Source organism: Lemur catta, chromosome 5 (assembly GCF_020740605.2).
Source record: "Lemur catta isolate mLemCat1 chromosome 5, mLemCat1.pri, whole genome shotgun sequence".
Lineage (NCBI taxonomy): Eukaryota > Metazoa > Chordata > Mammalia > Primates > Lemuridae > Lemur > Lemur catta.
The window spans coordinates 4,524,540-4,549,418 of NC_059132.1; the positions used below are offsets into that span (position 1 = coordinate 4,524,540).

General features: G+C 42.3%; 1 protein-coding gene across 3 annotated transcripts in view; it reads right to left on the reverse strand.

The window, feature by feature from the left end:
- The window catches only part of KLHL3 (kelch like family member 3), a 102,168-nt gene that overhangs the window by 24,730 nt on the left and 52,559 nt on the right, over positions 1-24,879 (reverse strand). For all 3 annotated transcript variants that reach the window (XR_006735073.1, XR_006735072.1, XM_045550852.1), the window contains 2 exons: positions 10,433-10,549; positions 6,786-6,935 (listed from right to left, as the gene is read on the reverse strand). Coding sequence is in view for 1 of the 3 variants with exons in the window: in XM_045550852.1 (XP_045406808.1) it covers positions 6,786-6,935; positions 10,433-10,549 (267 nt within the window). In the remaining 2 variants the exon portion in view is untranslated. The remainder of the gene's footprint in view (positions 1-6,785; positions 6,936-10,432; positions 10,550-24,879) is intronic.

Here is a 24,879-nt window from a genome sequence, read left to right on the forward strand (position 1 = left end):
AAATTAATGAATTAATGCATACATGATAGTTTGTAGTTTGTTACTGGGTTTTTGTTTTGTTGCTGGTTTTTTTTTTAATCTAAGCGCCTCACAACACTTTTAACACCCCAGAGATGACAATTGGATTCATTCAATATTGGACTTGTGAGCTGAATCAAACGTTCTAGGGTCAACCTACATTAGTAATCAAAGTAGGATATAAATTCTCATCACATACATGCAAAAACACATGCATGAATGCTGACAAGCACTGGGGAAAAAAGAGGTGTAATATAAATGGTCAGTACTAAATCTCCCTGAGGCTTCTTCTTTAAATATATATTTCTTTCATATAGGCTATATGCCAAGGACACAGATGAGTAATGCCTGCTGTCATGGAAACTACAGTTTAGTGGAGGAGCTAACACTCTAGAAGAGAACTCTAAGTACCTGTCTGAAGTGTCAACCTGGAGTACTTAGCCATCTCCTGAAACTATTGTTCCTGATTTGAGAGAGCAATGAAGCCATCACCAACCTGACCTCTCCTCCTTTAAATAACATTTCCCATCAATCATATTTCTATATATTAGCAATAAACTAATTTAAAAAGAAAATACTTACACTAACATCAAAAACTATGAAATACCCAGCAATCAAGGCAACATGGTATTGGTGTAAAGAAAGACAAACAGGGCTGGGTGCAGTGGCTCAACACCTGTAATCCTAGCACTTTGGGAGGCCAAGGCAGGAAGATTGCTTGAGACCAGTAGTTGGAGACCAGCCTGAACAAGAATGAGACCCCATCTCTACAAAAAATAGAAACATTAGCCAGGCATGATGGCGCATGCCTGTAGTCCCAGCTATTTGAGTGGCTGAGACAGTAGGATCACTCAAGCCCAGGAGTTTGAGGCTGCAGTGAACTATGATCACACCACTATACTCTAGCCTGGGTGACAAAGCAAGACCCTGTTTCAAAATTAAACAAACAAAAAAAGGTATACAAATAGAACAGAATAGAGTCCAGAAATAGATCAACACATATAAAGTCAATTATTTACAACAAAAGTAACAAGGCAACTCAATGACGAAAAGAGAATCTCTTCAATAAATGGTGTGGAACAACTGGACATTCATCTGCAAAATAAATGAAACTTACACCCTTACCTCACATACCATATGTAAAAAAATCTCAAAATAGATCACAGACCTAAATATAAAACCTAAAACTTTAAAACTTCTGGAAGAGAGTATAGGAGAAAATCTTTGAGACCTTAGATTAAGCAAAGACTTTTTAGATAGAACACAAAAAGTAAACCACAATAGAAAAAAAAGTGAAAAATTAAAAACTGCTCTTCCAAGTACAGCCATTATGGGAAACAGTATGGAACTTCCTTGAAAAATTAAAAACAGAATTACCTATGATCCAGCAATCCCACTGTTGGGTATGTATCTAAAGGAAAGGAAATCCGTACGTTGAAGAGATATCTGCACTCCCATGTTCACTGCAGCACTGTTCATCATAGCTCAGATACTGAATTAACCTAAGAGTGTTCACTGACAGATGAATGCTTAAAGAAAGTGTGGTATACATGCATAAGGGAATGCTATTCAGCCCTAAAAAAAGAAGGAAACCCTGTCATCTGTGACAACACAGATGAACCTGGAGGACATTATGCTAAGTGAACTAAGCCAGGCACAGAAGGATAAATACCACATGATCTCACCTATATGTGGAATCTAAAAAAGATTCACATAGAAGCAGAGAGTAGAATGGTGGTTATAAGGAGACAGGGGAAAGGGGAAATGTTGATCAAAGGATACAAAATTTTAGTTAAATGGGAGGAATAAGTTGAAGAGATCTATTGTACAAAATGGTGATACAGTTAATAACAACGTTTCATATTCTTCAAAATTGCTAAGAGAGTAGATTTTGTGTTCTCATCACAAAAAAAATAAGTATGTGCAGTAATACATATGTTAATGAGCTCAATTTAGCCATTCTACAATGTCTACATATTTCAAACATCACGTTGTACATGATAAAAATATACAATTCTTACTTGTCAATTGAAAAACTAAAAAAAATCCCTCCACTCTTCCGAAGATAGTCCTAAGAAAATGAAAAGACAAGGCACAAGTTGGGAGAAAATATCATATATATATATATACATATATATATATGTATATAATTAAAGACTTGTATCCAGAATATATAAAGAACTCTTACAACTCAATAAGAAAACAACCCAATTTTTCAAATGGGTTAAACAGACCCATTTGAATAGACACTTCACCAAAGAAGAAATACGGGTAGCAAATAAGCGCATGAAAAAATGCTCAATAATGACATCAGTCGTTAGAGAAATGCATATTAAAACCACAGTGAGATACTACCACACACCTAATAGAACGGCTAAAACGTGGTTAAATAGATAATACCAAGGAGTGGCAAGACTGCGGAGTAACTGGAACTCCCATACATTGCTGGGAGGGATGCATAATAATACAGCCATGTTGAAAAACAGTTAGCAGTGTCTTACCCAGTTAAATTGCATACTTACCATACTACCCAGCAATCCTACTCCTAGGTATTTACCCAAGAGAAATTAAAACATATGTCCACATAAAGATCTGTAAGTGAAATCGTAGCAGCTGTATTTGTAATAGCCAAAAGCTGGACACCCAAACACCCACCACTGGTGAATGGATAAACAAAGTATGGGGCATCCACACAACGGTGTATTACTCAGCATTAAAAAGGAAAGAACTGCAACAACATGGATGAATCTCAAATGCATTATGGTAAGAAAAAGAAGCCAAGCTCAAAAGGCTGCACACAGCATGAGTCCATTCATATGACATTCTAGAAAGAGAAAAAATACAGGGACAGAAATCAGATCAGCAGCTGTCAGGGGCTGGGGGTAGAAGAGCGGGACTGACTACAAAGCAGCACATGGAAACTTTTTGTAGTGATTAAAATATTCCATATTTTGATTGAGATAGTGGTTACATGACTGCATGCATTTATAAACTCTCATCAAACTGTATCCCTAAAAAGTGTGAATCTTATAGTGTATAAATTATTATACCTTAATCAATCTAAATTTAAAAGAAAATAATCCTTTAAATCTGCTACCAAAACCTGAAAGCTGTTTCCTGGGAGGCAGTTTGGTATGAAAGGAAAAGTACCGACTTGGGAGTGAGATGGACCGAACTCCAGCTCTGTACTCATCAGCCGGCATCTAACTGGGCAAGTCACTTAACCTCCCAGAGTGATCGTAGCAAAGCAGGGTATGAGTGAGTAGTCCTGACCTATGAACATGATGACTTAGTGAGATTACACACAATCTGATAATCCTCAAAGTGATAGTTCCCTCAGCACACCCCTTAATCTCAAGCCCACAGTGGGGGTCTCCTCTTTAATTTAGTGCTCAAACAATGGTGACAAAAGTATAGTTTAAGAAGGTTGGACAATATAATCCCAGTGAGGCAAAGACCAGCAAAGCCTTTTTTTCTTCCTTCAACAGATTCCAAGAAAGTCACGGTTCCCGTTGCCCACATAAGGCCAGGTGCCCAGGAATCTAAACATTTTCATTCGGAAAATAAATGGTTTCTAAGAAATACAGGGGACAGGCTGATTTTGGCCTCCTGAAACAGGGAATGAATTCTTTCTCAACTACAGAGTCAGTACCTGGGATAGGGTATTGGGTCCCTACTTTGCTAAGATTACTCTGAGAGGTTAAATAACTTGCCCGGTTAAGCACCAGCTGATGAGTACAGAGCTGGAGTTTGGCGTATCCCACTTCCAAGTCTGTGCTTTTTCTTTTATACCAAACTAACCTATTAATGTGATGACTTAATGAGATTATATACAATCTAACAATCCTCAAAGTGATAGTTTGGGATGGGGGGACAGGGGAGTGGCTCCCCACATGCTTAGTCCAGGTTCAAAGTGGGCTTTGATTTCTAAAACTTTTTGTTGGTGCGTGTGGTACGAGCTGGATGCGGAGTCCAGAGGAGAGATCCCTGGACATGGTCTCCACACGAAGAATCTGGGCTAGCTCTGAACATGTCCTTAGCTCCAGAATATACTCCTCGGGCAAAGATATCACTAACCTGATACCATTTAGGATGAAAACTATGGTTTCCAAAGAGAAAAGTCACCAAGACGCAAGACCAGCTAAAATAAAGGAAAATGAAAAGGATCCTCCACATAAAAAAGCAGTGCACCTCAGAATCAACATTCTCAAGACACAAAGCTTGTCGGAGCATAATAAGGGCGTTGCTCACATCAGTAGGGAGACAGGGAAATTAATCAGTAAAATGACTTTGGGACAACTGGCTCATCCCTGGCAATACAAACAAAGCCAAATCCCTACCCTCACTACTTACAGCAAAACAAATTCTAATGCATCAAAGACTCAAATGTAAAACAGAAATTTAAAAAGTACTTGAGGAAAACATATGGGCATTTTTAAAACTAATCTCAAGAGTAAAGAAAACAGTTCTAAACATGACACAAAACCCAAGCTATAAAGCAAAAGGTAGACCAATTTGACTACTTGAAAATTGTTTTGGGGGATTAAAAAATTATCATAAACAAGTTAAGATCCAAACTACAAACTAAGAAAAAAATTTTTTGCAGTACATACATACAAAGCCCTAACCTCTTTCATGTATAAAGAGCCCTTAAAAACTGTTAATAAAAAACGTACAATTCAAAAGAAAAATGGGCAAAGGACAAGAACAGGGAATTCCCCAAAAAGTAAATACAAATGCCAATAATCATATGAAACCAAGATTAATCTCACTCATGATTAAAGAAATGCAAACTAAAAAAGGATGCTATGTTTTAAAGAATATTTGACACAGAAATGTTTATAATACAAAAGAATGAAAATTACTTCAAATCCCATCAGTAGGGGACTATTAAATACACAGTGCTATATAAATACAATTAAATACTATGTACCCATTACAATTTAAATGATTATGTCACCCATACTGATAACACTAAAAATCACTCTGCAGCAGATGGCTGAGTGAGGGGAAAATATTTCAGTTTGTATGGCAAGATTCCATTTATGTAAACGTATACATTTTTTATCTATTTGTGCATAAGTGCACAGAAATATGTTTGCAAGAAAATTTACCAAAATGGTGGCAGTGATTGACCCTGGGAGAAATTTCAGGTGACTTTTACTTTATTTCAAAATCGCAGTATTCTTTTACTGATGTACAACAAGCAAATATTCCTATAATTAAAGAAAGCTAGGTTATTTTCATTTTGAAAACTATGAAGACATTTCAACGTAATATTTCAGCAAAACAAAAGGCGTCAGCATGCGGTGAGGCACATGGCCAGCCGGACCCAGGCCCTGCCTGCGGCTGCAGCTGCTGAACAACACTGGGCAACGTGAGGCAGACAGGCCAGGATCTGCCCTCAGGCTTACAAGGGTGAAGCCAGGTGCAGGATGGTACGGATTCAGGGAACAGGTTTAGGGGGGTGAGAAAGACTCAACTCAAATGCCAGTTCTACCACATTAGCTGTGTTGACCTTGGGCAAGTCACTTAACTTTTCTGAACCTCAGTTTCCTCCTTTGCAGAACTGGGATAATAACTATCTCCACCTATGGTGTTGTTGAGAAGATTAAATAAGATATGCATGTGATGCCCTCAGCTCAGTGCCTGGCACCTAATAAGCACCCAGTAAAGGTCAGCTGCTTGCATCGTTATCTGGGACACTTGAGACATTTGTTCACATTGCAAGCACTATCCTGTCCGTGACCCAGGGTCACAGAACACAGTGGAAACAAGGAACCGCAAACCTTGGAGAACCGCAGCACCTGCTCCTGAACAATATCAGGCTTCTCTACCCCTGGTGGAACCTTCCCGGAAGCAGCAGGCAAGGAGGGCGGCAGCCAGCTGGAAAGAGGAGGAGGAGGGCAAAGCAAGGGCTACGTAACTGCCTGGTGCTGCCTGCTTGGCGTCAACGAGCCAACACTACTCACTCCTCTCCTCCCGCCTCTCCTCCTGCGCTGATGGGGACCTTCCCCAGATGTCGGTGTGTTAGAATCCGAGAGACGACTTTGATGCCAGCCCAGAAAGGACTTTAGGGATCATGAGTACAGCAGCCGTCAGTCTTCAGATAAGGGACCTGAGGGTTAGGGAGGGGAGGGGACTTGCAGGGAATCAAAGCAGCCAGTGCCCAGCATAGGCTCTCTGTCCTGGGGTCCCCTCCTACGTCCGTCCTTCCCCTCCCCTGGCTGCTCCCTCACAAGTTCTCACTTCCCTCATTTCTTTCCCCTGTTTCATTCTTTCATTACCTGTCAGACTCCTCAAGGCCCTTCTCTCCTCTGGCAGCCCTAACTGTCCTTTACTCCTGCCCTGTGGTGAGGGAAGGAACCAGACTGGGATTGTTCTGATTCAAAGAATGGCCTGGAAGGAGGACTGTTACGGCCATCACTAAGTGAAACCAGCATAGCCATTCCTCTGCTTCTAACAGAAAGAAAGCACAAAGCATGGTGTCGAGTGAGAAGGCAGGGATGGGGGCGGGGGGAGCGCTGAGTTATTCTCAACCCTCCCTGATGACATTGGAGGTGACCTTGACACTCTTAGGAAAGGAAGAGCCCAGAAGAGAGAGGTACCAGCAGATTCAAGAGGAAGCAGCAGACTCCAGCTCTTAGGTTGTAAATGCAACCAAGATGCAGGGCAGCCACAGGTGAGGAAGGACTTGGAGGCAGGAATGGAAGGCCGCATGCCCAGGACACAGCCCTACTCTCGGCAGTGACTGGACTGGGACTTACCTTGGGAAGGCTGACCGGAGTCCTGGGCTTGGTCCTTGGGTTCTTAATCAAGAGCCTCTGATCCAGAGGGAGCAAATGGTATTTCATGGCCTCGATGAGGAAGTCCTTACAGGTGTTGTTATTCTTTATCAAAGCTTCTTCTTCAACCGTCTGGAGGTAATGACCCACAGGTGATCCCGGGGCAGAGCTCAGCCACATTTCCCAAGCTCTCTCCCTGGGCTGAGTCATTCCTGCACTCCCACACTCATTCATGTCCATACCTCGTCATCTCAGACCCAAAGAGAAAGATCCACAGAATTACAACTCAGTGCACACCTCCTGCACTTCAAGAGCACAGTGGGGTAAGTGATCAAGCTCTGCATCAGAGATTCAAATCCCAGATCCACCACTTAACATCTCTGATCCTCAGTTTCCTCATCTGTAAAATGGGGATATTAAAGGTATCTACAACCTCAGTAGTTTGTTTTTGAAGCTTAAATGGGTTTGTACAAAACAAAAGACAAGTAATTGTCCTGAAAGCCACTTCCCACATTCTTCCTGATTTTGAATGCATTATAATGTTTAGGGCAAATGGTTAGACATCTGAGAGGAGGAGAGGGAGGGAAAGAGGAACGGGCATGGATCCCTCAGCAAACCTTTGGAGGCACTGAGTAACATAAGGTGGTCAAGGAGAAGGATTCATATCCGTCCTCTTACTGGCCAGTGAAGCTCTTTCTAACACAGAAGCAACATCAGAGCAGCAGGAATGTCCGTCACGAGGTCTCACCTACTGACCTCGCCTTGTACCCCATCTTAGCTGGGACTCTAGCTCCTCCACCTCTTATTCCAGAGCTCGGGACCTAAGGGTGCTCAGCAAATGTAAGCCTAAGTTTTCGTGAGCAAGACCAAGGGTAAAGCCATTCTGATGCTCCGACTCTCAAATCTCCACCCTTTGGCCCAGGTCGGATCACTATGTGGCACGTCTGGAATGAATAGTGTGGTCTTCTGAGGCCACTTTGTGTTGGGAAACATCAGTTCTATTCAAGAGCTGAGACTGACTGAATATGTTCTGGTTGGGCAGCCCTGTGCTGGCCCCCAGGACGAAAATGACGAGCAGGACAAGGTTTCTGACCCCGAACAACACAAGCCCAGTCAGAGAACCACCTCAATTATCTCAGCCCTCAAGCCAGTCCCATACAAAGCCTTGCTAAGCCTCTCCTGGCCCCCCACCTGTCACTAGAAATACAAATATGGCCAGGGCCCTGGCCTGCGGGGCAGCCCTGGAGCTGGCGGGAAAAGGCAGATTGGTGAGACAAGGCCTCTGCCGCCTCTGAACACCTCCCTCCCCAGAGACAATCCCCAGGAACACTCCGATTCCTTGGAAGGTTTTTTTATCCTCCCACTAGGGGACTGAGCCAGGTTAAGACAAATCATAAACTTTTAGGGTCAGTTAAAAAATAAAAAGGGTGGGAGAGGATATCTGGAAAATCTTGGGAAGAAGGAGAAATGCACAGGCAGCCACTTCTCCCAAAGAACCTATTCAGCTTGAATGAAAAGCTGCCCTGGACAGTTAGTGCTTCGTGGGTGCAGAGCTTCCAGTTAGGGTGATGAAAACGTCTTAGAAAGCGATACGGTAATGCTTGTACAGCATCATAAATGCAATTAATGCCACCGAATTGTACAATTCAATCGTACAAAGTTTATGATTTTATCATAATATAGCATGTTACACGTTTAGTACAATATTTTTAAATGCTTAATAAAAACCTAATAAATGTTAACTATTGCAAAAGAAAAAAAAACCTCCCCCCAAAAGTTAGGCAGTGTGGTAATGAAACATCCTCTTCCAGACGTGATCACTCTGGGAGGCTTGGTAAAAGCCCTTTTAAAAAAAAAGAAAAGTTGGGAGGACCCACATAATAGTTCTCATGTCCACTGCCTCTGTCCCCCTTCTTTTCTAGATCTGAATCCTACTTTATTTTGCCATAATAAACCCAGGAACCCTTTCCTAATGGGTAAGTTCGTGCCTGATGGAGTTTGTCACCAAGGGTCTGTTACAGCCCCTTTAGCTTGCCCTGGAGGCCAGGTCCCCAGGTCCCCAGGTCCCCCACCCTCCCTGTGGGAGCGAGACTGTGCTGGGGGCCAGTCACCCACCTCCACCTTCAGGCCATTTCCCACAGGACAGTGGGAGGCTTGACTCTGACACTGGGAGCTCAGGCAGAGTCGGTCCCTCTGCTTAGGGGACCTTTTCTACAAGAAGGATACGCTGCCACCAGGTGGCAGTGGTGCCACCCCATGGAGCACGCGGGCCTGGAGAGAGGCTTGTGAGTGCACCCCTCAGCGCCTGAGCAGAAGGCTGAAGTTCAGAGGTTCGGAGGACATTTCACTGACCCCTTAGGCCTGTGATCAATCAACAGTGTCACGAGCAGAGGAGTTTACAAGTGCTCCTGAGGACACTATGTCACCCGCTACTGCCAGTCACAGCAGCAGTCACAAAGACAGAGGTAACATCAGCGACATTCACTGAACATGGTGTTAACAGGCTTTGCACGGATTATCTCATTTTATCCTCGAACAATCCTGTAAGGACATGTGCTGTTTTTACCAGATGAGAAAACTGAGGTTTAAAAGGGTTAAAAGGGTTAAGAAAGTGCCCGGTGCTGTCTGGCTGGGGCGTGAGGAGAGCTGGGCCGCTGGGCGGAGGCCTCCTCTCTTACCCTCGCGTCACACCCTCCCTTCCTTCCGGAGACCCCTCGGGGACAGGAGGGATGGCCTACGGTTTCAGTGTTTTGTTTTGCTCATGTATTTTAAAGTTTATCTTTCGCCTGCGTGTGAGAGTGTCTAATGCCATTTCCTATATAAGATAAGTCATGGCATGGGTCGACAGAACAGAGAGCATCACCGATGGCACTAGCTTAGTGGAACAAGTACGTACTGCAGAGCCAGACCCACCTGCATTTGAATCCGGACCCTCCTTCGTCCTGGCCAGTGACCCCAGGTAAATCCCAACCTCCATAAGCCTCAAGGCCCACGTTTTTATAACCGTTGCCTCACAGGGTGGTTATGAGAACTAAATGAGAAAACATGTGGCACCACAAGGGCACCCCGTAATTCTTCAACTTCCTTTCCTTCTCTGAGGAAGAGAAGCACTACCTATTCTATGAGGAACTGTCTTTTACAGTCCTGAATGGGGCTCCAAGTTGCCTAAAACTAAGACCAAAAGAGAACACAGAAACATGAAAATGACTCTTCTTGCTTTGGTCCTCCAAAGTAAAAGAAGCTAACTTTCCGCGAACACGGGTTATGCCAGGCTCCATGCTACACAGCTAACTTGCCTAATCACACCCCTTTACTCTCCACAGCAACCTTGCCGGACTCTATTATAATGTCTGTTCTATGGGAAAAAAAACTGAGGTTGGAAGAGGTTAAATAAAAACTCAAAGCTCATAAGCAGTAGAGCAGGGACTGAACCTACGTGTCGTATTCTCATACCTATGCTCTTGAACTTTATGTCACCTCCCCTCACACTTAACCCAGTGGGTTGGTGCCCTCAACCCACACAGGAGACCCATCAAACTCCTCAACCACTGCACACAACCAGGGTGGGCCTGCCATTCCCAGAGGCCGGGGTGCACAGGGAAGTGCTTGGTTCTTCACACAGCACTCACCTGAACTAGGTAATCCCTCGGTAAGAGAGGGAGTCGTACATGTTCCATCAGCTTTGCCATGTGCTCTAAACGGGTTTCTTTCTCGTAATTGATCCATGAAATCACAGCTTCAAACACCTGCAAAGAAAAGCAACACAGGTACTTCAGCAAAGAGACAAAAGCTTTCAAACAACTCTCAATCTGTAAAAAAGGGAAAAAAGTTACAAGTCATGTGCAAAGGTATTTGATTAACCTACGATTCAATATTTAAAATAAAACAAAAACAAAAAGGCTTAGTTTTACTAGCTGGCTTCAGAGAGTGATAGCACACACATACACACACACACACACACACATACACGCACACACACAAAGCTGCTATCCCAAATGCAGAATCATCATGGTTCATTCCAAAAAAAAGTGGTTCCAGTAGTTGTTTAGGGTTAGAAATACAGAACAGTAACTGATCCAAATTTATAAAGACTGCTTAAAAGGATCAGACCCAGGGGGCCGTGTTGCCATCCCTCCCAGGCCCCCCTTTCCTCATTTATCTTCTCTATACAGTTGATGCAGAATAAAAATAAGAAGAATGCCCTCAGTTTTCAGCTGGCTATGAGGGTGAATGTGACACTGAATGACAGAGAATGGCAAAAACTTCTCCTTGTGTTTAACCTCTCCTTGAGGAGAGATTTCATTTCTATGCAAATCAAAACTGGAGGGTTTGGAACCAAAAAAAAAGAGGACTTATGGTTTGAATGTCCACTCCACTCAAGGATAGGTCCAAATTCAAACTCTGTGCCACCACATACACACAGACAGATAAAACTCAATGTTGGTGAGGCCCTGGGAAAACCTGAAATGATTGTGAAAACTTAATTAATATAGCTTTTTAGGAGGGGAGGGAAAGCTTTGGCAAGATCAATCAAAAATTTAAACATGCACCCTCTCTGACCTAGAAATACGACGTCTGGAGCTCTAGCTTACAAAAACACGCATGTGTATAAGAATATATGTTCCAAGATGTTTGCTGCAGCATTGTTGTAACAGGATAAAAAAGGAAATGACCTAAAGCCCAATGATGGAGAAATTATTAAAATAGCATCCATACCGTTAGATACAGTCATCATCCCTCAGTATCCGTGGGGGACTGGTTCCAGAACCATCCACGAGTACCAAAATCTGCTGATGCTCAAGCCCCTTATATAAAATTGCACAGTATTTGTACAAGGGCTGCCCAGAAAGTATCCAGTTGTTGTTAATGTATTTTTCATATTACATGGCTGGATACTTTGCAGAAAGCCCTCATATATAACCTACGCTCATCCTCGCATATACTTTAAATCATCTCTCAATTACTTATAATACCTAATACAATGCCTACACATCACTTCATTCACATGAGTTCAATGTAGTATTTGGAATGTGGAAAATTCAAAATTTGCTTTTTGGAACTCTGCATAATGTTTTTTCCAAATATTTTTGATCCCTGGTTGGTTGAATCCACAGATGTGGAACCCACAAATACAGAGGGACAACAATCCTATTTTTAGCTGTTAAAAAGAACTTGGGTACAAACACCTTCTTTGTGCCCAAAAGAAAGAAAGTGCTCACAAATTGAGGACATGTCAAAAGGACACAGAGCCAACCCCATGGGGCTTTCATTGCCAATATTTGGGACAATTTAAACATTAAAGAGAATAATGAAGAAAGAAAGCAGATCAGCACTGCCTCAGGGGAGGGAGGTCAGGGAATGACTCGGAAAGGACCAGTGCAAACTTTTTGTGGTTTAGGGTGGGCATGACGTGGGCATATACATTTGTCAAAAATAATCAAATTGTACAGTTAATATTTGTATATTTCACTATATGTAAATCAGACCTCAATACAAAATATTATTTTTTAAAAAATTGTGATATATTATAACACAATACCAAAAAATCCATGAGTCCATAAGGATACTAAAAAAAGTATGAGAGGGTCTCCTCTTTACAAAAAAATGCCAGCTAATAAGTGTAGAAGGAATGATAGGATTAGAAAAACACCATTTTGCAACCAACAATGTAATAACTGATCCAACAAAGATCACCAATGGATGCTAAAATCAAAAGTTGTTAGGGAACAAGATACTCACAGTTCTCAAAGTATCACCCCACAGATTACATATTACTTACTTACATGGGGGAAAGATACCCTCAAATGGGGAGATCTGATAGATACCACCTTGAACAAGGGATCAAACGTAATATCACCAGTAACAAGATAAATTTATATTATATTCTTGATTGTGACTTAATGGGAAAGACACGGCATCCCCTATGTAGTATTCTTCCTAAAAGGTTTAACCTGAATCTTACAGGGAGGAAACACTCACACAATTCTGTGTTTGGAACATTCTACAAGATGGCTTACCTGGATTTTTCAAACTGTTAATGTTATGAAAGACCCCCAAAAAAGCAGATAGACAGTTCTAGATGAAGGGGATTTATAGACATGACAATAAATGCAATGCAATGCAAAGCAAAATATGAACCTTGATAAGATTACAGATCTACAAGAAAGAGCTACAGAGGACTTTTTGGGGACTACTGAGAAAATTTGAATACCCACTATATGTTACATTACATTGCTGTATCAATGTTAAATTTCTTTGGTATGATGATGGTTTTATGGCTAGAAAAGAGAATTTCCTTGTTCTTAGGAGATGCATGCTAAAATATTTAGGGGTGAAGTGTCATGATGTTTGCAATTTACTGTCAAGTGGTTTGGCAAAATGACAGATTAAATCTGTAAAGAGAGAAAAAGCAAATGAAGCAAAATGTTAACTGTTGAGTCTAAGCAAAGAGTATATGGATGCTCATTCTTTCAAACTTTACTATAGGTTTTTAATCTTTCAAAATAAAAAGTAGAGAGTAAAAGAATAGAAATTCTAAGGGAAAAGGAAAAAAACTACAACAAAATTTACAAGATGGCAGAAAGTTGAAATGAAAGCTTTATCTGCCAGGGGGGAAAAAAACACTCCAATTTTTCTTAACCTAACCATATTTTTTGTGTGTTGATACATTAATGAGGCTTTACCCCTAAAATGCTAGGTCCTATTTCCCAAATGTATACTTAAGTCATGTTGGGCATAACTTGAATTTGGCAAGGAAATCAATTAGAAAAGGAAGGGAATGGAACAGAATAGAGCAGAACAAAAGGAAAGGAGCAGTATGTATGTTGAGTTTGCTCCCATTTCTGTATAAAATAACCTATATGTACACAAACATAAGCAAATACACACCACGGAAATTCTCCTTGTCTGGGTCATTTTTTTATTGTAAACTCTCATAGAGCTATGTCCCTCACCACCCATGTTTTACAAATGATTGTGTTTCTTCTACTAGCCCTTAAGATCCATGAGAACAGGGACCTTTTCTTATTTGATGGCACATACTACAAACTCAAACTAAATGAGTGAATGGAAAATTAGTTCTGAATAAGCATGGAAGGAGGTGGGTGGAACCTGCCTAGGCTGGAACCGAGAGTGGGGCCAGGAGGGAGGGGAGGGTTGGAGTCTCAGCGGGCAGGGCAGAGTCAAAGGCTGGTGAAGAAGTCTGGCTTTGCCAGGTTAGCTGGTGGGCAGCCACAGTCCGTACTGCATTGTATGTGGTTATCCAACCTCTCCCTACTGCCCTTCACTAGACTGAGCTCTTGCCAGGTGAAAAGTGCACCTGCTCTGTCTTGGCACCTTCTTCTCCTCTGCTGCCTAATGCAGCACCAGGTGGTTGACTGAAAAAGTTCTGCTGGAGAATGAACTACAAGTCCTTCAGTGCGTGGGATTTATCGATCACATTCTTCTCCATCAGTCAGCTTGATTTTTGTTATGAAAGCTAAAGAGCAAGCTGAGTCTACTAAAGTCGATATTTAACCTTATCTTTATTTTTGGCTTGACTTGTCTAACTGGTTCCGCTTAGTTGCACTGTTTACCTACTCAGCTGTGAAAGCCACAGCACTCGGCAACCATGGTGACCTTCTCAGCAGCTACAGAAGGCCACATATTTTTTTATTTAGATTTCATGCTTGCAAAATAAATAAGTAAATAAGCTTCTAACTAGCCTTTAGCCTTCAATGTACCTAAAACCCTTTCCAATAGCCCCTCCCATCAAGGGACTCTTCATAGACGTCATCGCCCTGAATTCTCAAGATAACTCAAAGAAGAGATTCTCTTATCTCTTACTAAGTGACTTCCTCAAGCACCAGAGTTGAAATGAAGCAGAGCTGGGTTCCCCACAAACCCAATCCCAGTGCTCATGCCCTTGCCCATTACTCTTAGCTGCCTCTCAAATGCCTGGTAACAGTGGTTTGCAGACTACAGCCCACAGGCCAAACCCAGCCTGCCACCTGTTTCTGTAAATAAAATTTTGCTGGAAGACAGCCATGTTTGCTCATTTACATATTGTCTGTGGCTGTTGTCACATTGCAATGGCAGAGCTGAGAAGCCATAACCCGCAAAGCCTAAAATATTTACTACCTGGACCTTCACAGGAAAAGTTTGTCAACCGCTGGTCTATAAAATCCAAGCAGAGACCCTGGGCTTCAATCATGGGACAGGGTGGTGTCTACTCAGAGAGTGCTTTTTGTGATGAAATAATCTGCCCACAGGCACACATAGGGTTTCACTTTTAAACAAAGAAATAGCATCATATCCTCACTGACTCATGTTCTAGAACCAATTTCTTAAGTGCTACAAGGTTCCTATGTGGAAAAGAGCTGCAGAAGATCAGATTTCACAGTTGCCAGCTCACCACACTTCAGATGTCAGCACAAGCCTTGGCCAGAAAACACCAGGTGAACCTGATCCTTCCGTTCCTCCCCTCTGGCTAGACCCGCGGCCAAGGCAGGCTGGACCTGCATGCCCCTGGTGACATTCTGAGTCCTGAGGCACTTACTCCTGCTTTCGATATGTGTTATGAGAAACAAGAAGGGGAATTCATGTTCAAAAAGGCAGGGCAGGCCGGGGGCGGTGGCTCACACCTGTAATCCTAGCACTCTGGGAGGCCGACGCAGGTGGATCGCTCAAGGTCAGGAGTTCAAGACCAGCCTGAGCAAGAGCGAGACCCTGTCTCTACTAAAAATAGAAAGAAATTATATGGCCAACTAAAAATCTATATAGAAAAAATTAGTTGGGCTTAGTAGCACATGCCTGTAGTCCCAGGAACTCGGGAGGCTGAGGCAGTAGGATCGCTTAAGCCGAGGAGTCTGGGGTTGCTGTGAGCTAGGCTGACGGCACAGCACTCATTCTAGCCTGGGCAACAAAGCGAGACTCTGTCTCAAAAAAAAAAAAAAAAAAAGGCAGGGCAGTGACCAGGCAAGGGGAAAAGTCCAATTAAAGGTGATTATCAGCAAAACATAGGAGTGGGAAAAGCAGCTAATTTTGACAACATCAGGGAAATAACTAGGTTCCTGCACATGGACCACTCAGTATTTGAGAAGGACTAACTTTATCAATAACAACAACCATATTGCCAGGCATTTTACACAGATGATCTCATTGAATCCACCAAAGAACTCTGTGAAGTAGATGTCACTGTTGACATTTTACAGATGAGGAAACACCCTCAGAGAGGTTAGCAAGTTGTCCAAGGTCACAATGCCAGGAAGTAGTAGATCTGAGATGTAAACTCACCTTGAAGTCCAAAAATCCAAGTACAAACATTATACAATTTGCATCTCGGAGGCACAATTAGTTTTAAAAGCCTGGGCAGACCGTTGAGTTGGGAAACTAAGTTCCTAAACCTATAATCCTAATTACAACCCTCTACACCCTCCTGGGACAACACCCCTGGGTACCCTGTTTCTTTCCCAGAGATTGAGGCAATGGCAATTGCCAAATCCATTGCCATGCTTCCAAGTCAAGAAGAAAGCACTTCCAGATGCAAGAATGATTCTGTCAGATTCCTGTTTTTGTTTCATAAATGAAAGCTTAACAAGAGTTGTGTTCACCACACTCCCACCTCACTGTCACACACAACACTGGTGAGCTGGAGATGGAGCTCTTTGTGCCTGTCTCTTCCCAACTCCACATTCAGTGACATTACACCGGTAGTTTGAAATCAGCCTTGATGGAAATATTTACACTGTGGAAATCAGCAAGTGAATCAGCCAATGAATCAGGGCTTTTCGAGTGTTTCTAGACACAGTTGTTAAACATTTACCAGCACAGCCCTGGCCGGGAGATGTCCTGGTCGAAAGGCTCCCAGACTCCAGAAACCTACCCAGCTGCATTCATCTTTCTGAAAGTACCATCATCTTAAGGCTTTACATAACACTCAAAAGCTCTTTCTTGTAGTTGCTTCATTGAAATATTAATAGCTAGAGTCTCGTACAAAAACAGAAAGTGAGGCAGAGAGTAACAAAGTAGTTTGCCCAACATTGCGCAGCTAATTGGTGAGAGGGCAACAATCTTTCAACCTACACTTTCATAGCACGCTGTACACTTCCTTCATATCACACTTCACAGTTTGTAGCTATATTTTTATTTGTGCACATATTTGATAGAATTCTGTCTCCTCTATGTGATTGCGAGTTCCACAAAGGCAGATAGCTCACATTTATCTGCCCATGTCTCTCCTGTGACTAATACACTATCTGCCACATAGAAAGCATTCATTCAATATATATTTCTTGAGAGGATGAATAAATTAATAAAAGCAGGAATGAATGTGCATATGGTTCTCTTCCCGCAATAGCATACTGCCAGCTATCTGAGTTCAGATAACCAAAAACGATGAAAAACCTAAACAGTGATATCCCCTAGTCTGGAAATTCTTCAGCTTTCTGCTACGGCCGATAACCAGTAAAAAAGACTTTGACTATGACTCTGTGAAGCGTAAGGAAAAGAAATGAAGAACAGTGGTTTAGTAGAAACGTCTGCACGCTGAGAGGCTACTTCAGCGGCACTATCCTGCGGAGGAGCGCAGGACGACACAGGCTGAGGACGTCTGCCAGGCAACATGGACGACACAGGCATGAGGACGTCCACCAGGCAACATGGGGGACTGCACCACCGTGGAAGGAATCTTCTCCTATAAGCGCCAAACGTGAAAATTACATATTACCAAAAAATTAACATTTGAGCTATACTCAAAAGGAAAAAGAAATGTCTGAGTACTTTAAATAAGAAGGAATTCAAGCCAGGGAGCTGAATGGAAGCTGAAGCCAACATAGCTCACAGGGATAATTCCGGTACAGGCTTCCATGGCTGGGGATTACTGTCCTGTTGGGGAGAGTGTCTAGACCACAGGCTCTTTGTGGACAGTTCTGTGCTAGCTGTAAAACTATGACTAGACAAACTCCACCCATCTGCTATGAGAAAGGGAAAGCAAGCTTGCTATCTCTTGGGGGCTGAGGGGTGTTGCGGGGTGGGGAAAGATGGGGAGTAAAAACTACACTCTCAGGAAATCTCAACCCCAGGCTTATGCCACATATAGATGTGGGGTTTGAACTGACTTTATCCTTGAGTATAGGGGATGCCCAAGATAAAAAGAAATACAAAAACCATCTCCAAGCCAGTAAACCTGCCTATCTTTAGGGGTGCTTCCAAAGCCCAGGGCAACCTAGATTCCCATGGAAGTAACACCCTCTGAAGATGAAGTCACAATCAAAAATTATAAATCCCTAAGGAAATTAATTGCCAAAAGAAACATTAACAGATGCAATAACAGGTAGAATATCTGGGGTGACCAAAGAAAGGTGGGCTAAAGACTCTTCTCCATCATATGTTCCTAAGATACTCAATGCAGAAGATATCCTAAAGTAACGGGGTTCAAGGGCCAAATAAGCCTGAGAACACATCATAGTGTGTTCCCAAACCCCTTTAAAGATTCACAAAGCTCATTACCATATAAAAGCTCTGGTAAACCCTGCGGTAAAGAAACCAGGTTACTTTGTTTAGCCAGTGTCTCTCAAATGTGTCTGACCTGAGAACAGTTTTTGCTTTAACCCAAACACTTCTAAACATCTTCCAATATCGTGGTTTTATGGGACACAGTTGGGCAAATACTGACCTAAAGAAGAAAGTCCTCCTTAACTCTCTTATTGATCCCTACTCCATTCCCAGCCTCATCTCCCAGCATCCCCCATCAAAGACCTGTAATTCTCATCACAAAGGTTACTTCTCCCCCCAAGTACAGCATTATTTCCAATTTCCATGTCTTTATTCCTACTATTCCTCCAACCTGAACGGCCTTCCAAAATCCTATTTTCATTCTCCACGTTCAGCTCAAATGTTCCCTATTCTGTGATGACTTCTCCCTCTAACAACCTGAAATAAAATATTCCAGGGTGCTTTACTTGGACTTTGATTATAAGCAATTACTTCTCTTGGCCACACACTATGGAGACATGTTTTGAGTCTGTCTGCCCACTGGACTATGGGCTCTTGAACAGTAATGACTAGGTGTCACTCATCTCCGTATGTTCCTGCTGGGGTGGGGGTATATTAATAGAGAACAGGGGCGTGGGAGCCAGACACACTCAGCTTCAAATCATGGAGCTATCTATTGTTAATGAGCTGCAAAGCCTCTCTGAGCCTCAGTTTCTTCCTCTGCAAAATGGAGACAATAAACTCTATTTTGCAAGTTGTTGTGAGGAATAGAAATGATGTGCTGAATAGTATGCTGGGCAAAAGTCAGAAACAAGAGCATACACATGCCATTATTCCACTTATATAACGTTTCAAAACTGGTAAAACTCATCTAAGGTCTAAGAAGTCAAGAGGGTAGTCCCTCCCAAGAGATAAGATATCAGAATCTGGCCCCTGAAATAGAGTTTCAGGAGACAACAACACATTTAAAAATGTCACAATGCAGAGAGAAACTAACCTGTAGTTCTCATTACAACATATACTTGACATTAATTTTTTTGGAGACTTAACCAATTTATTCCTGACCTATATCTAAAATGCAGGCCATTTCCCTAGTACTCACCCAGAGCTGTCTATGAAAAGCTTTAATAGTATTTCAGAAGAAGGCATGGACTTTTTAATAAAAGCCACTCTAATAGGGGTAAGGTGATATGTCATTGTGGTTTTAATTTGCATTCCTCTAATAATTAGTGACAATGAGCATTTTTTCAAATGTTTCTTGGCCATTTGTCTATCTTCTTTTGAAAAGCTTTTGTTCATGTCTTTTGCCCACTTCTTAATGGAGTTTTTTTTTTCTTGCTGATTTGAGTTCTTTGCAGATTCTGGATAGTAGCCCTTTATTGGATGTATAGTGTGCAAATATTTTCTCCCATTCTGTAGGTTGTCTATTTGCTCTGATGATTATTTCCTTTGCTGTGCAGAATCTTTTTAATTCAATCAAATCCCATTTATTTATTTTGGTTGGTACCGTAATTGCCTTTGGGATCTTAGTCATAAACTCTTTGCCTAGGCCAGTATCTAGAAGAGTTTTTCCTACATTTTCTTCTGGAATTTTTATGGTTTCATGCCTTACATTAAGACTTTTATCCATCTTGAATTAATTTTTGTTAAGTTGTGAGAGATAAGGGTCCTGTTTCATTCTTCTGCATGTCGCTATCCAATTTTCCCAGAACCATTTAAAACAATAAGATGGTGGTGTGGATGAAGAGAGAAAGGAACATTTATACACTGCTGGTGGAACTGCAAATTAGTACAACCTCTATGAAAAAGAGTATGGAAATTCCTCAAAGAACTAAAAGTAGACCTACCATTCAATCCAGCAATCCCTCTACTGGGTATCTACCCAAAGGAAAAGAAGTCATTTTATCAAAAAGACACCTATACTCAAAAGTTTATTGTAGCACAATTCACAATCACAAAGATGTGGAATTAACCCACGTGCCCATGGATTCATGAGTGGATTAACAAAATGTGGTACATGTATACCATGGAGTATTACTGACCCATAAAAAGAAATGCATTAATGTCTTTTGCAGCAATTTGGATGGAACTGGAGACAATTATCCTAAGTGAAGTAACTCAAGAATGGAAAAACAAACACCTCTAATAATTTGGAACTAATTTATGTGCACACATAAGCCTGGAAAGAAGTCAAAATTGTTGGAAATCAAGAAGGGGAAGAAGAGAGGGGTAAAAACCTACTGTATGGATACAATGAACACTATTGGGGTGATGGGCACACTTATAGCCCTGACTAGCACTACAAAAGCTATCCGTGTAACAAAAACATTTGTACCCCCTTAATATTTTCAAATTAAATAAATAAATAAGGCATAGAATTCTCGAGAAGGAGAAATACACTTACCAGCTAGGAAAGCAAAGATTCAGAAATCCAGTAACCTGCTAGGTCCCACAGCAATTCGGTGGCAAACTGCACTAGAACTCAGGAGTCATATCTCCTTCCCAGAGTGTTGGTCCCAGAACATTGCTTACCCTGCCCTTGGGTCACTGAGGGTATTCATGGCCAGAGCCAAACTCAGGCTTAGCTCAGACCCTACAACACCTCCGAAGCGGAGGAATCAGGTCCCTGGGAGGGGCTTGCTCCTCTTTGTCTTGGCTCTATCTTCGGGATGGGGCAGTGGGTAGGGAAGGGGAAGGTCCTACCCAAAGAACGAGTGATTTTGTGTGACTCCTACCAGATCCATTTGTCCTCTCTCAAATAGCAGGAATTTTAAAATAAAAACCACATGAAGGAAAAACAAGAGAGAAAATGGCAAAGACCCATGCCCTTCCCTGCCCTCTAGTACCCCTGTCTTTATTCTCTGTAAAAATGTTGAAATTATTCCCACAACCTCAGCTGGCTCTGGGCAGTGTCCAGCCTCAGGGAACAGCTGCTGAGCCACTCCATGGCATCTCCTAGGGCACTGTGCAGGGTGCAGATGTGAGTTTGAGCACAGTGGAGGAGATGAGGAATGGGCAAAAGACAGGGATGCTGGAGCCCTGCAGAGGCCTAGACAGGGCTGGGGGTGCTGGGGGGTCAGGTCACTACCGCCGTTAGCCCCTGCTAGGCACTGAGCCCCAGGTCACACCAACAGCCCAGACCCAATGGGCACTGGGAAGAGCTTCCCCTTGGGAAAGGCCCCAGGCAACAATTATGACCACCACTGCTAGTAGCCGTAGTAACAATAATGGCAGCAATAACAACAGTACCTTATAGTAATGAAAATGTCCTGTATTCTAACCACTTTAGAAACGTCATCTCATTTCATCCTCAGAACAACTCTCTGAGGTAGATACTATATTACCATTACCCATCTTTTAAAGATGAGAAAATTGAGCCTTAGAGAGTTTCTTTTATTCACTCATTCAGCAGCAACAATTAGACAAAGTTCCCGACTATATGGTACATATATTCTGGTGGGAGATAAATAACTTGCCCAAGGTTCTCAGCTTGTTTAAGTGGTGGAATCAGGATTCAGACCCACTCTGTAAAACCTATACTTTCAAACTCCCAAGAAGCAAGCTGCCTAGGCCTGGCCACTGCTACTTATACTCATCATTAATGTAAAATACCACATTTCCTTTATTTTAAGATGCACACGTTTTTCAAATTTCAACGTCTGAAATCTGGCTGCATTTTTTTTTTATTTTACAGACAGAATCTTGCTCTGTTGCCCAGGCTGGAGTACAGCGGCCCTATCATAGCTCACTACAACCTTGAACTCCTGGTCTCAAGTGATCCTCCCACCTCAGCCTCCTGAGTAGCTAAGACTACAGGTACACACCACCATGCCCGGCTACGTTTTTATTTTTGTAGAGACGAGGTCTCACTATGTTGCCCAAGCTAGTCTTGAACTCCTGGGCTCAAGTGACCCTCCTGCCTCAGCTTCCCAAAGTACTGGGATTACAAGCATAAGCCACCATGCCCAGCCCTGGCTACATTTTATAATATATGTTGAAAGAAACCTGTGCGCTGCAGACTGAGAGTAAGTCATAATACAGCTGATATCACTGTTCAAAGTGTGGATTTATCTGAACACAAGTATTTGATTGCCAACTCAGTTTTCCGCAAATGTAACATGATGTGCAGTTGAATGTTAACTTAAGATCCCTAATATTAATTCAAATACATTAAAACATTCCACTATAAAATGGTATTGAAAGGAAAGGCTATTATGCATGCAAGGGATTGCTTATCACACAAAATGTAATTAAAGGGAGCAGAAATCACCAAGTCTCCTGGAACTGACACAGAATTTTCAAAGCCTAAAGGACTAGCATTCAAATGAAAGACATCCAATTATAAGAAGCTTCCAGCTATTTAACTTCCAGCAATATATGATTGATTAAGGGGAAATAAAACTATGAGTTTAGCCAGAGAAAATGCAGAACAAACCCCACTGTTCTTTGATAAGCCTCAAAATTCACGCTGTCAACCTTAAAGGTGCTAAAGGGATCAAGATCACAAGTAATCAACTTTATGAAAAGCAGCACGTAATTCTTAAGTAACATATAATTTCTAAGAAGCAAGTATGACGCATAACTTCATTGATGTGAAAAATACCTATATTCCAAACACTGGTTATACAAAAAGAGCAACTCCTATGTAAGCATGTAAATTAATGAGAGCCACTACAGATAATTTTTTAAGTGTATACAAAGTCATGCTTCTTTGTTTCTGCGAAGATACAATTAACTCAAGGACATATTTTGCTATTATCAATGGCAAAATTGATACCACTATCATTTTTAATGGTGCCTCAAAATAAAGGATATGGCAATTGCAATGATAACTGCCATTTATTGAGCACCTGCCAAACACTGTATTGGTATTTTACATCCATTATCTCTAAGCCTTTTGACAGCTCTATAAGGGAGGAACTCTTAGAATTCCCATTTCACATTTGATGAAACTAAGGTTCAAAGCGACCAGTGGCTTCTCACAGTCAGACAGCCAGTAAGAAGAGACTAGAACCAAGCCTGCCCTAGTCCAAAGCTCAGGTGGTTTCCAGGGTACTACAATGCCTCTCCACGAATGGTCCGCCCTACCCTCAACCCCACTTGCCGCGGCCAGCACAGATAAGCCCTCACTTAAAGAAAACTTTCTATCATCTCAGAGCAGGATGGGCCGGCACGACTTCAAGATGACAGGGTCCCCCTACTCGCAACCCAGATATCCCCAAATTGATCCAAATTCTGCTGTTTATATTTCTCAGCCTACACTTGAGAACATGCTTAAGTAGGCCCCAAATGACCAACTGTCTCGACATTCGCACAGCCAATCAACTGACTGGGAAGGGGGAGGAAACCTGCAGCCTCAAGGCCACGTGTGGCCCCGCAGATCCCCAAGTGCGGCCCCTCGACCAAATCCAAATTTCACAGAACAAATCCCTTTATTAAAAGGGATCCTTTATTAAAAGGATTTGTTCTGTGAAATTTGGATTCGGTCAAAAGGCTGCACTCAAGGATCCAGAAGGCCACATTGGCCCCGAGGCTGCAGGTTCCCCACCTCACTGTGTCAATTTGGCAGCAAAATCCGGAGAAGGCAGTAAACATGCTCGGCAAGAAACAAGGGCATCCTCTGTCTCTGAGTTTAAGGTGGGAAGGGGCCCACGGCCTGGCCAAAGGCAGCCTCTTCTCTGGAGGTGCCATTCACATTGGAGCCAGTGGAAGCAGACGCCTCCCTGAGCCCATCAGGGGCAAATCCAGCTTGTGCCAGTCACCTTCTGGGACCCATCCGAAGTCTCGGGGAAGCCCATGGTTCTATCACACAACTGCTTTTCTTCTTGATCAAACTGTTCTAGGATGGCAGGCAGGGGCTTGTGAATTTTACCCTATTCTCTGCAGTTTTCTCTCTGATATAAAGTCCTTTTCAAGGGTTTTTGTTGAATATTCCCTCAGGAAAGCACCTCAACCCTGGATGCTAAGAGTTGACTAGGACGATTCAAGTAACATTTATTGGGCATCTCTGAGGACACAGAAATGAATAAGATACAGTCTCTACCATCAGAGAACTCACTGTTGAGTGTGGGAGGAAAACTAGCTTGAAATTAACTATATACAAGAAAAAGGAGAGCAAGGAGAGTGTTATCCTGGAACATGGAGGAGAAAGGAATTTATTCCAGGTGCAGGGTCAACGATAACTGAGCTAACACTGAATTCCCACCAGGCACCAGATACTATCCCAGACATTTTACATACACACCCCATTTAATTGGCCCGTGGAGTATGTTCTAATACTGTTATCCGCACTTTACAAATGAAGAAACAGAGGAGAGGCCTAGAACCTTGCCAAGGTCACATAACTAATTTGTAAGTTCTAGAGATGAGATTTGGAGCCTGCTGGCCAACACTAAAGCTTATGCTATTTTCACCACTGTGGACTGCATCTCCTGAGGTAAGGACATTCTTCCTGGTAGAAGAGGAATCTGAACTAGTTTCCTCTTCTATAGCATAGGGACAACAGCAATGCCTGCTTCCCAAGGCTACGGTGAAGGTTGGATGAACTGAAGACATAAAGCACTTAGCACAGTGTTGGGCAAACTGTAAGTGTTCCGCAAATGGG